General features: G+C 42.7%; 1 protein-coding gene across 7 annotated transcripts in view; it reads right to left on the reverse strand.

Moving 5' to 3' along the window:
* The window catches only part of USP37 (ubiquitin specific peptidase 37), a 97773-nt gene that overhangs the window by 57425 nt on the left and 27290 nt on the right, over positions 1-13058 (reverse strand). For all 7 annotated transcript variants that reach the window (XM_062191781.1, XM_062191773.1, XM_062191766.1 and 4 more), the window contains exons 8-9: positions 6070-6167; positions 4669-4753 (exon numbers count right to left, since the gene is read on the reverse strand). In XM_062191781.1, coding sequence (XP_062047765.1) covers positions 4669-4753; positions 6070-6167 — 183 coding nt within the window. The remainder of the gene's footprint in view (positions 1-4668; positions 4754-6069; positions 6168-13058) is intronic.

Raw genomic sequence — 13058 nt, forward strand, 5'->3', positions numbered from 1 at the left:
GGCATCCCACACAGTGGCTTAACTCACTGTACAACAACGCCCGCCCTCTATTATATTTTAAAATTAATTATTCCTAAATTCAGGAATATTATTTATAAAGTTGATATTGTTTTACAGAGGCCTCACAGAATTATTTTACTTGTTCTAATAATCTCTGGAGATTCTTAGTGTTTTGCATTTAACAGATCATACTGTCTGCAAAAATATGACAATTTTGTTTTTCCCTTTCCAATCCTTAAATTCGTAACTTAGTTGTTTTCTTACCACATTGGTTATAACATTTAGGATAATGTCATCCTGTCCTTGACTTTGATGGAACTTCTTAACGTTTCAACATTAACTGTAATACCATTTAAGTTTTTGGTAGATACCATTTTATTGAACTAAGCAAATAATCCTATTTCTAGTATCTAAAAGTAGGTATCATTTTAAAAGCTTGTTTTAATCTACTATAGTTCTCAAATGATTTTAAAATATTAACTTACCTTCATATTTCTGGGATGTGTACTATTTGATTTTAACTATCATGTTAAATAGACCACTGGAGTCAGTTACTAGTACCTTATTTTGGACAAGTCCGTGTTCATATTGGACAAATGATCTGTAACTTTCCTGTACTGCTGTTACAAAGTATTATGAAACTTCTAAAATAGATACATGGTTTATTCTATCTTTCTGTAATCATTTGGTTAATACTAACTTATAAAATCTCACAGCTTGGTATTTTCATGGGGAGGAGGAAAGGAATCTTTGAAATAGCAAACTTCTTTAATATTCTTTTCTTGAGTCCACTGGATGAAAGATATTTCCTATAAAAATCACCCATTTTACTAAAGAATTTAGCTATACTGGTAATCAATAGGTCATCAATCTTGTTTTATCTATATACCCACCCAAAATATTTTACAGATATTAAATATTAACAGATGTTACAGTTATTAAACTGTCACAAGTTTAGAACATTTTTTGTCACCTCAAAAAGAAACTTATATCCATGGCTGGCGCCGTGGCTTAACAGGCTAATCCTCCGCCTGCGGCACAGGCACACCGGGTTCTAGTCCCGGTCGGGGCGTCGGATTCTATCCCAGTTGCCCCTCTTCCAGGCCAGCTCTCTGCTATGGCCTGGGAAGGCAGTGGAGGATGGCCCAAGTCCTTGGGCCCTGCACCCGCATGGGAGACCAGGAGAAGCACCTGGCTCCTGGCTTCGGATCAGCGCGATGCGCCGGCCGCAGCGGCCATTGGAGGGTGAACCAACGGCAAAAAGGAAGACCTCTCTCTCTCTCTGTGTCTCTCACTATCCACTCTGCCTGTCAAAAAAAAAAAAAAAGGAAAAAATTAAAAAAATTAAAAAAAAGAAAGAAACCTATATCCATTAACTATCACTACCCCATATCCTCCCTTGCCCTCACCCTAACCTAAGCAACAACTAGTCTACTTTTTATCTTTACAGGTTTTCCTTTACTTTCACATGAATGGAATCATATACCCAGTGGCCATGTGTGTCTGGCTTCTTTCACTCAGCATGTTTTCAAGGCTCATGCACATTGTAGCATGGATGAGTACCTTGTTCCTTTTTATGGATGAATGATATTCTTTCAGATGCATAATCATAATTTAGCCATTCATTCATTTGTTGATGGACATCTGGGTTGCTCCCTCTTATTGGCCACAGTGAATAGTGAGACTATTAACATTCATGACTTAAGTATTAATATATATTTATAGATAGATACACACACACAATATATCTATTTTCTTTTGTGTATATATACACAATGTATATATTTACAAACCATTTAATTCAATTCTTCTGTATCTATAGAATTGTTGAGTCATACGGTAATTCTATGTCTTTTTTTTTTTTTTTGGACAGTAGAGGGAGACAGAGAGAAAGGTCTTCCTTTTTGCCATTGGTTCACCCTCCAATGGCCGCCGTGGCTATGTTTTGTTTTTTGTTTTGTTTTTTTAAGACTTGTTCATTTATTTTGACAGGCAGAATTACAAAGAGAGAAGGAGGGAGAGAGAGAGAGATCCTTCCATCCTCTCGTTCACTCCTCAAGTAGCCAGGACAGAAAGGGCTGGGCCAGACCAAAGCCAGGACCTTCTTCTGGGTCTCACACAGGGGTGCAGGGGCCCAAGGACTTGGGTCATTATCTGTTTCCCAAGCATATTAGCAGGGAGCTGTTTAAGAAGTAGAGCAGCTGGAACTCGACCAGGTGCCCATATGGGATGCTGGCTCTACAGGTGGCGGGTTAACAAACTATGCCACAACACTGGCCACCTACGTCTAACTTTTTCAGGGACTGCCATGCGGTTTTCCATGGAGGATGAAACACCTTACATTCTATCAGCATGACCAAGACTTTCAATTTTTAAACATCATGTCAACACTTACTATTTTCCTTTTTGAAAAAATAAATTATAGTCATCCTAATGAATGTGAAGTAGAACTTCACTGTGATTCTTTTTTCTAATTTAAAAATTTATTTTATTGGGCAAGCACTGTGGTGTAGCAGTTTGTAAAGCAGTTGTCTGCAGCTCCAGTCTCATATGGGCACTGGTTCCTGGCTGCACCACTTCTGTTCCAGCTCTCTGCTAATGTGCCTGGTAAAGCGGCAGAAGATGGCCCAAGTCCTTGAACCCCTGCACCCATGGGGGAGACCCAGACGAGACTCCTGGATCCTGGCTTTGGCCTCGACTAGTCCAGACCATTGCAGCCATTTGGGGAGTGAATCAGCAGATGGAAGCACACGCTCACACGTGCTTACTAGCTCTCTCTCTCTCTGCCTCTCCTCTGTGGCTCTGACTTTCAAATAAACAAATCTTTAAAAAATTTTTATTTTATTTTTTATTTGAAAAGCAAAGAGAGAGAGGGAAAGAGGGAGAGGGAGAAGTCTTCTATTAGTTAGTTCCCCAAATGCTGGCAAACAGCTAGGGAGGGGTCATGCCAAAGCCAGGAACTGAGAATTTTATACTGGTCTCCTACAAATACTTGAACCATCATCTGCTGCCTTTCAGGGTATGTACTGGCAGCAAGCCAGATGGGAATCAGAGCAGCCAGGACTCAAAACAGGTACTCTAATATGGGATGCAGGCATCCCAAGCAACTTAACCAACAAAACACCAAATGTTTACCCCTTCACTGAGGTTTTGATTTGTATTTCCTTCATCATTAAACCATGTCTTACCTATGTTTGTTGATCATTTATATTATATATCTCTTTGGAGTAATGTTTATTCAGATCCTTTGCCCATTTTGATTTTATTTTTAATAAATTATTTAAGAGGTAGAGAGATAGAGAGATTTCACATGTGCTGGTTCACTATCCAAAGGACCACACTGGATAAGACAGGGCCAAAAGAGCTGGAAACTCAAGCCAGGCCTCCCAAGTGGGTGCTCCCAGGGTCTAGAGTCAGGGCTAGAGCCAGTATCAAACCCATGTACTCTGATACAGGTGATGGCCATCTTAGCCACTAGGCCAAAAGACTGCCACTGTCCATTAAAATACATTCTGCTCTCCCCCAAGAAAAGGCTTATTTTTTGAAAGGCAGAGTTAGAGAGAGGCAGAGAGAGAGAGAGAGAGAGAGAGAATGAATCTCCCACCCATTGGTTCATTCCCCAAACAGCCGTAACAGTTGGGACTGAGCCTTATTTGAAACCTGGCTGTTCCACATCCAATCCAGCTCCCTGCTAATGTGCCTGGTAAGCACCAGAAGATGGCTCAAGTGCTTGGGCTCCTGCACCCATGTGGGAGAACTGGAAGAAACTCCAGACTCCTGGCTTTGGCCTGGCCTACCTCTGGCTGTTGTGTCCACCTGGGAGTTAAATCAGCAGATAGAAGAACCCTCCCTCCCTCCCTTTTTTTTTAAATTTTTTTTTTTTTTTAAATTTATTAGACAGGTAGAGTTACAGTGAGAGAGAGAGACAGAGAAAGGTCTTCCTTCCATTGGTTCACTCCCCAAATGGCTGCCACGGCCGGCACTGCACTGATCCAAAGCCAGGAACCAGGTGCTTCTTCCTGGTCTCCCACACAGGTGCAGGGGCCTAAGTACTTGGGCCATCCTCCACTGCCTTCCCCGGCCACTCTTTCAAACAAATGAATAAATTTTTGGGACCAGAGCTGTGGCACAGCAGGTTAACACCCTAGCCTGAAGCGCCGGCATCGCATATGGGTGCCAGTTTGAGACCCGGCTGTTCTACTTCCGATCCAGCTCTCTGCTATGGCCTGGGAAAGGAGTGGAGGATGGCCCAAGTCCTTAGGTCCCTGTGCCCATGTGGGAGACCAGGAAGAAGCTCCTGGCTCCTGATAGGCACAGCTTCGGCCGTTGCAGTCAATTAGGGAGTGAACCAGAGGATGGAAGACCTCTCTCTCTCTCTGCCTCTCCTCTCTGTGTAACTCTAACTTCCAAATAAATAAATAAATCTTTAAAAAAAAAGAATAAATCTTTAAACAAAAAAAGAAAAGAAAAAAATTTGAAAAGAGACTGAACTAAAATACTTCCAGAGTACTTTCTAACTTAAAATGTCATGATTCTATGATTCTTACCAATTTTGTTATTTTAAATTAGGGTATTCACCTAGACCTAATACCTAACTTATCCCATCATTCAATATTCTGAAATAGAGAGCTCTTCAAGTTTGTCAAAAGGCATACAACCAATGCATACCTGTCTAGGTTAGTACCACCAGCAGTGTAGTCCTTGGATCCAGCTCTGCTACCATAAAATGATGATGACTGCAAAGGTAAAAGCCCTTTAAAATAAATGAACAAAGGAAAACTTTAATTCCCAAATCAGTCATTCAAGTTCATTTCATAATAAAAGTACACATTTGGTCTCTTTGTATTCCTTTTCTTTTAATCAAAGTAAAATATATACAAATACTGTGAGAAAAGTTATAATAGTAAAACAATATTCCTTTGCCCTAAGCTTCTACAAGTTTTGTTCCCGAATTTTAAAGAATTTTTTTGGAGCCAGAGTGGTGGTGCAGTGGGTTAATCTGCCGCCTGTGAAGCCAGCTTCCCTGAGTGACTGTTCAAGTCTTGGCTGCTCTACATCCAATCCAGCTCCCTGCTAATACAACTGGGGAGAAATGGAAGATGGCCTAAGTGCTTGGGTATCTGCCACTGATGTGGGAGACCCAGATAGAGTTCCACACTCCTGGCTTCAGCCTGATCAGTACTGGCTATTGCGGCCATTTTAGGAATGAACCAATGGATAGAAGTCTTTGTCTCTGTCTCTTCCTCTCTTGGGCTCTGCCTTTCAAAATAAATAAATAAATAAATAAATTCCTCAAACTATTTATTGAAGATGCAGAAAGACACAAAAAGGGAGTGTGCTCATGCTTCCACCCACTGGTCTCTCCCCAAACGTCCATGAGGAGTAGGAGGGGAGGGGTGGTAAAGCCTGGAGCTGGGAACTCAGTGCAGATCTCCAGCTGACAGAGCCATCATCACTGCCTTCCAGGGTCTGAAACAGCAGGAAGCTGGAGTCAGAAGGCTGAGTCAGGAACTGACGCCAGGCACTCCAGCGTGGGTGTGGGCATCTTATCCAGTAGGTCAAGCGTTCTTCCCCCTCCTCCCACCACCATTTTCTGTTAGTTTTCTGATTTCTTCCATAGGGATAGATAATGTTTCTATTTCTTGATTTATTCACTTTAAGTAGTATCAATTGACTCCTTATTATAGATTAGAAGTGCTGTATGCAATAATTTCAAGATCTTCTGAAGTTCATAATAAGCAGCAATATCAATAAACTTTAATTTCAACCACTTTATCTCCTCTGATTCATTCTACAGGCCAGGTACTTAGATAATCAAACAGCTTAATTCCACACAGTCAAGTAGGGAAGAAAGCATAGCCCAGAATTATTATAAATAATACAACTTTTTAATATTTCTATACTTCAAAATTTTTAGCCAACTATTTGGTATAAATTGGTGCCCAGTTAGTACCAGATTATGAGGTATTTCTGAGTAAGGTAAAAATAAATATATGACCCAGTTTAGGCTTTTATTTCCAGTCTAACACAATATATTAGATAATAAATGAGTAGCTTATATAAACTTACCTGGTGTCCGATTCTCTTCTGACTGTTTCAAACTCAACTGTTTTTCTCTACTGCTGGTTAAATATTTTCTTGAAGGATCTGTCATAGCCTTGTTGTTCCTACATTCAATAATTTTAAATCAATACAGAATAGGTGTACAAAGATACTGTTTTTAGTTTGAGTAGTTATCATTAAAAAAAAACTGACATTTTTAGTGTAAAACTCATAGATATGCATGAAAGTTAGGCTATAGCCTTGCTAAACCTTCAAGAGGTCAGTGACTTAAGCAAATGAAAATTATGAAAAAGTTTTTCTTACCAAGTCAAGAGTCAATCTAGTTCTTGACTCTGGTCATTCAGCAAAAATAGAGGAGTTTTTTTTTTTTTTTTTTTTTTTTTTTGCTGCTCTCCAACTTTTCATCTGAGTTTATTTTCCATATGCCTCAAAGCTATCCTTCAGTATTTTCTTTAGTACTTACTTGATGGTGAACTCTCTGTTTTAAGTGCCCAGGGAGGAGAAAAGTATCAGTACTTTTTTTTTTTTTTTTTTTTGGACAGGCAGAGTGGACAGTGAGAGAGAGAGACAGAGAGAAAGGTCTTCCTTTTTGCCGTTGGTTCACCCTCCAATGGCTGCCGCGGCCAGTGCACTGCGGACAGCGCAGCGCGCTGATCCGAAGCCAGGAGCCAGGTGCTTCTCCTGGTCTCCCATGGGGTGCAGGGCCCAAGCACTTGGGCCATCCTCCACTGCACTCCCGGGCCACAGCAGACAGTTGGCCTGGAAGAGGGGCAACCAGGACAGAATCCGGCACCCCGACCAGGACTAGAACCTGGTGTGCCGGCGCTGCAAGGTGGAGGATTAGCCTAGTGAGCCGCGGCACTGGCCTAAGTATCATTATATTCTTAGAATGTATCTATGAAATACATTATGGAGCCGGCATTGTAGTATAGCAGGTAAAGCCGCCGCCAGCAGTGCCAGCATCCCATATGGGTGTCAGTTCAAGCCTTGGCTGCTCCACTTCCAATCCAGCTCTCTGCTGTGACCTTGGAAAGCAACAGAAAATGGCCCAAATCCTCGGACCCCTGCACCCTCATGGGAGATCCAAAAGAAGCTCCTGGCTCCTGGCTTTGGATCAGCTCAGCTCTAGTCATTGCAGCCATCTGGGGAGTGAACCATCGGATGGAAGACCTCTCTCTCTGCCTCTCTTTCTCTCTGTGTAACTCTGACTTTCAAATAAATAAATAAATCTTAAAAAAGTGAGAAACATCATGGACGAGTAAAAGTATGAAACAGCAACAAAACACCTGCAGTGGCTCCATCAGATTTCCTTTGACTCAGTTTTCTGTTCTCTTTTCCATAGTCTCACACCTACTTAGGTGTGTTTTTAATAGCCAGTACCTAGGGCTCTTCTTCCTGTGGCTGCCCTCAAGCTACTAGAGATCCTTTGCCTGCTATCTGAGATTGTAAGTAAGGTCAGGTGCTGAAGTACAGAAGTATAGCAGATTAAGGAAGCAGATTTCTCCTCTAGGATCAGAATGAAGTCTGACATCTGTATTGACTTTTTTTTTTTTAAAGATTTCTTTTTATTTAATTGAAAAACAGAGTTACAGAGAGAGGTAGAGACAGAGAGAGAGAGGGGTCTTCCATCCACTGGTTCACTCCCCAGATGGCCGCATTGGCCGGAGCTGAGCTGATCCAAAGCCAGGAGACAGGATCTCTGGGTCTCCCATGTGGGTACAGGGGCCCAAGACTTGGGCCATCTCCTATTGCTTTCCCAGGCCATAGCAGAGAGCTGGATCGAAAGAGGAGCAGCAGGGACTAGAAATAGCACACATATGGAATACTGGCGCTTCAGGTTGAGGCTTTAATCCACTGTGGCACAGCGCTGGCCCCTGTATTGACTTTTGCCTACGATCACACACATGTTCTGTTTCCTGTCCTTTACTACCCTTCTTCTCTCACACCCTGCTGGTCTCCCCTGGGAGTAGTATTTCCTTATTAATTCATTTGCGCAACTAAACTCCATTTCAGAGTCTGCTTCTGGAAACCTGATATTTAACAGTTGGTATTCTATGTGGCCTAGAAAGCCCACTCGAAGGATAGGATTCTGGAACTGGACCACTTGTTCAGCAATAGCAACAAAAATTCCTTTGCTGGTGGTAAGAATTTTGGATATTCTACAGTGCTACAATTTGTGAGTTTTCATCTATGATACATTGGGATGGAACCATGTAGAAGGGTATATGGCTCATATAATATCTTTAGCATTTTACAAACATGGCAGAATGAATGTACCCAACAGTTTTTATTGAGATAATGGAAATGTCCTAAAGCTGGACTATGATGATGTAACACAACTTAGTATACATATAAAAAATCACCGAGTTACATAGCTAAACCAGATGAATTTTAAATTATGTAAATTGTGTACCTCAATAAACTTCTAAAAAATTTGAAATTATTCCCCTCCCTGTAGCTAAGCCTCCCATAAAGATATGTTCTAGGGTAGGCATTTGACATAGTGGTTAAATTGCCACTTGGGATGCCAACATCCCATGGTGGAGTGCCTAGGACAGCGTCCTGGTTCTACTTCTGATTCCAGCTTCCTACTAATGTGCACCCTGGGAAGCAGCAGGTGATGGCCTGGGTGTGTAAGTCCCTGCCACCTACAAGGGAAACCTGTATTCAATTGTGGGCTCCTGGCTTTGGCCTAGGCTGGACCTGGTTGTTGCAGACATATGGGAAATGAACCAGCAGATGAAAGATCTCTGTCTCTCTGTCTTTCAAATAAACAAATCTAATAAGAAAGTACAGTTTATTTCTTCATCTCTTAATGGGGTTGGCTTTATGATTTTTTTAAAATAATGTGACAGAAGTTAATAGTGTGTGAATTCTAATCTTAAGCCAAAAAGACTTGCAAATTTTTTACTCACTCTGTTGGAATCCTGCCATTGCTATGAGAATATTGCAGGCTAGCCTGCTAGATGGTCAAAGACACATGGCCAGTCACTCTCATTACCCCAACTGACAGTCTGTCAATGGCCAGTTATTTGAGTGAGGCCATCCTAGACCAGACAGTCCCTAGCCAATGCACCTACTGATCACAGATGCATAAGAAAATGAGAGAACTGAGGCTGGCGTTGTGGCGTGGCAGGTAAAGCTGACACCCACTATGCTGGCATCCCATATAGGTGCCAGTTCATGTTCCAGCTGTTCCACTTCTGATCCAGCTTCTTGTTAATATGCCTGGGAAAACAGCAGCAGATGATCCAAGTAGGGAGACTGGAAGAAACTCCTGGCTCCTGGCTTTGGCCTGGCCCAACCCTGGACCTTGTGGCCATCTGGGGAATGAATGGATAAATCTCTCAATCTCTCTCTCTCGCTAACTCTGACTTTCAAATAAATAAATAAATCTTAAAAAAAGAAAAAAAAAAAAGAGAGAGAGAGAGAATAGAGGTACATTATACCAAACTGGCCCCAAATAAGTAGACCACCCAGATGAACATAAATTCATAAGCACTAACAAAGCAGTTACTATTTTAAACCACCAGACTTTGGGATGGTTTGTTATACAGCAACAGAAACTTGACACAATAGATACCTCATGGGGCAAATGATACTTGTAATCATAAAGGCTACAGAATTGTCTGGTTGTCACCGTGAGTACTGATTTGCTCAATAAAGAAAATGGTAGGCTTCTTTGAGCCAATTACCAACTTAAGGACAAGGATATCATATACAGTCACTCACCCACAGGAGAGTTGTGGCCCGGAACATTAAGTCTCTAGAGCAAGAACATGCTGTCTGTAGTAGAAAATTAAATGTCACCTGTAAAGTGTGCCATACTACTCTTGGCCAATTATTAGGCCTGGGAAGAGAACGAGCATAGGACCATTGTCAAGGGACTATGTAACCATAGCTAAACAACATGAGCTGGGTACTATCACACCAATGAAATCATAAGGTTGAGGTGAGGTGGGGAAGACGGACAGTATCAATCCATTGTAAAACAGAAGCAGTTATAGTGGGAGTACACCCAAGTAAGCAGACATAGATAAAAAGAATAGGTCTTACGGGCATTCCCTAAGATCAGATGAAAGAAAAGTTATAAACCTGGGCCAGACTCACAATGGGCTACCTTGGCACATTGTTGTTAAGTGAAAATGAATGACTGCTGTACTGTAGCCCCACCAAGGGACTCCCTTGAAAGACAGTAGTGTAGGGAAATTCTCCACTGTTCAGAGCTTTGAAAGGTGGGTGGTAGCAAATGGTTTGCATGGACAGTTGGAAGCAAGCTTAGAAGATTAGGGGGAAGTGATTTATGGAAGAGGTATATGCACAGGCTTACGGAGGTGTGTATAAAGAGTAAAGATCTGCTTCACATGTTAATGATCATGAGAGAAACTCACTCAGAATAAACAATCAAACATCTACTAATGATCAGTAGATGTCAGCCAATCTGCGCCTTTAGCCATTCCATGGACCAAAAAAAGGCTCCTGAATAAAAGTCATGATGGCAGGAGCTGGCGCCGCAGCTCAACAGGCTAATCCTCCACCTTGTGGCACCGGCACACCGGGTTCTAGTCCCGGTCAGGGTGCCGGATTCTGTCCTGGTTGCCCCTCTTCCAGGCCAGCTCTCTGCTGTGGCCAGGGAGTGCAGTGGAGGATGGCCCAAGTGCTTGGGCCCTGCACCCCATGGGAGACCAGGAGAAGCACCTGGCTCCTGCCTTCGGATCAGCGCGCTGCGCCGGCCATTGAAGGGTGAACCAATGGCAGAGGAAGACCTTTCTCTCTGTCTCTCTCTCTGTCCACTCTGCCTGTCAAAAAATAAATAGATATATACTTAAAAAAAAAAAAGAAGTCATGCTGGCAGAAACAGAAGCTACAGTAGGAGCTCACCTTCACCAAAGTTTACCTACTACTGCTGCTAACTGTCCAACCGCTCAGCAACAGCTGATGCTGAGCCTCTGAACAGCACACCTTGAGGAAAGCTGTCATTTGCTAGCAAACTGATCACATCACAATCCTTCCACCCTAGAAGACAGCAATGAACTCTGACTGGAATTAACACATACTCCAGGTATGCACTGCCTTTCTTGCCTAAAGTGTCTTGACTGGAATTACTATCCAAAGACTCATAAGACTGTCTAATTTACTAACATCAAAACTTAAATAGAATGTACCTTAGAACAAGAAGTGCATTTTGCAGAAAAGGAGGTACAACAAAGGAGTATGACCACAGATCTATGGGGACGACCACATACTCTACCCTCAGCTGTTGGTCTGATAAAGCAATAGGCTTTGAAAGAGCAGCTTGGGGTGGGCATTTGGCACTGCTGGGGATATTCACATTCCACCAGAATGCCTGGGTTCAAGTCCCAGGTCTGATTCCAATTCCAGATACTTGCTAATGTACACCTTGGGAGGCAGAAAGTAATGGCTCAAGTAGCTGGGCCCCTGACACCTACATGGAAGGTCTTGGACTGAGTTCCAGGCTCCTGGCTTTAGCCTGGCCCAGTCCAAGCTGCTTTTAGGTATTTAGGAAGTAATCTACCAGATGGAAGATCTCTGTCGGATCCTTCTACCTTTCAAATAAATAAATAAAATATAAAAGTGCAGCTTAAAAGATAGCTTCATTAAAAATGGGATATAATATACCTTAACCAGGGGTGGTGAACCTTTTTTCTGCTGAAGGCCATTTGGATGATTATAATATCATTCGTAGGCCATACAAAATTATCAACTTAAAAATTAGCTTACTACAGATATATTGAACTCAATCCCACCTGGCAGGGACACACAAAATGATTAATAATGGCCTATGGGCCAGACATTCCCCACTCCTACAAACCATTACATGTTTTTTAAAAAGATTTATATATTTATTTGAAAGGCAGAAATACAGGGCGAGAAGGGGAGAAAGAGAGAGAGAGAGAGAGAGAAATCGATCGATCGATCTCACATTCACTGGTTTACTCCCCAAATGGCTGCAATGGCCAGAGCTGGACCAGGCCAAAACCAGGAGCCAAGAGCTTCTTCTAAGTCTTCCACATGAGTGCAGGGGCCCAAATACTTGGGCCATCCTCTGCTGCTTTCCCAGGTACATCAGCAGGGAGCTGGATCAGAAGTAGAGCAACAAGGTCTCGACCTGTGCCTATATGGGATATCAGCGTTGCAGGCGGAAGCTTAACCTTCTACAGTGCTGGCCCCAAACCATCACATTTATAGAGAACACATGAATCCAGAAATAAAGGGGTAGGAGGCAGCCTCACACGCCACTACTTTCAGTAACTCACTCAGAGAATTTGTGCTTCTTGTCTCTCCAACTTAAGATTCTGTGGTTCTGGTTTCCAGAGGGGAAACTCTTTGGCCAGGAGCACAGTAAAAGAACAGTTAAAGTCATGCTCACTACCTTGTCATCTTGGGCTCCATTGCTGGCAGATCAATACGCAAAGATGGGATTTACCACATGGGCAAGAGTAAATAACTTTACTCATTGTAAGGAAGAAGGGTTGCTATTATATAAGAGGGCAAGAAGGAATATTTGGAATAAAGGGGATTCACAAGGGCACCACAGTGCTCTTATGCTCAGCAGGAGCATGGTTCTTATTGAATTCTGTTAAGAAATTACAGCAACTATGAGCTAAGAAGCACATGGTGACCAGAGGCTCACATCCCTCAGAGTTGAAGATCTCAGTTCCACCACCACACAAACCATCAAGACCAGTAGCAGTGTTAGAAGAGTATTTGGTAGGGGTCGGTGCTGTGGCGTAGTGGGTAAAGCTGCCACCTGCAGTGCCAGCATCCCATATGGACGCCAGTTTGAGTTCCAGCTGCTCCACAATGATCCAACTCTCTGCTGTGGCCTGGGAAAGCAGAAGATGGCCCAAGCCCTTGGGCCTCTGCACCCACGTGGGAGACCCGGAAGAAGCTCCTGGCTCTTGGTTTCGGATCAGCCATATGGGGATCGGCCATATGGGGAGTGAACCAGTAGATGGAAGACCTCTCTCTCT

The sequence above is a fragment of the Lepus europaeus genome, chromosome 1, assembly GCF_033115175.1.
Source record: "Lepus europaeus isolate LE1 chromosome 1, mLepTim1.pri, whole genome shotgun sequence".
In the NCBI taxonomy this organism is placed as follows: domain Eukaryota; kingdom Metazoa; phylum Chordata; class Mammalia; order Lagomorpha; family Leporidae; genus Lepus; species Lepus europaeus.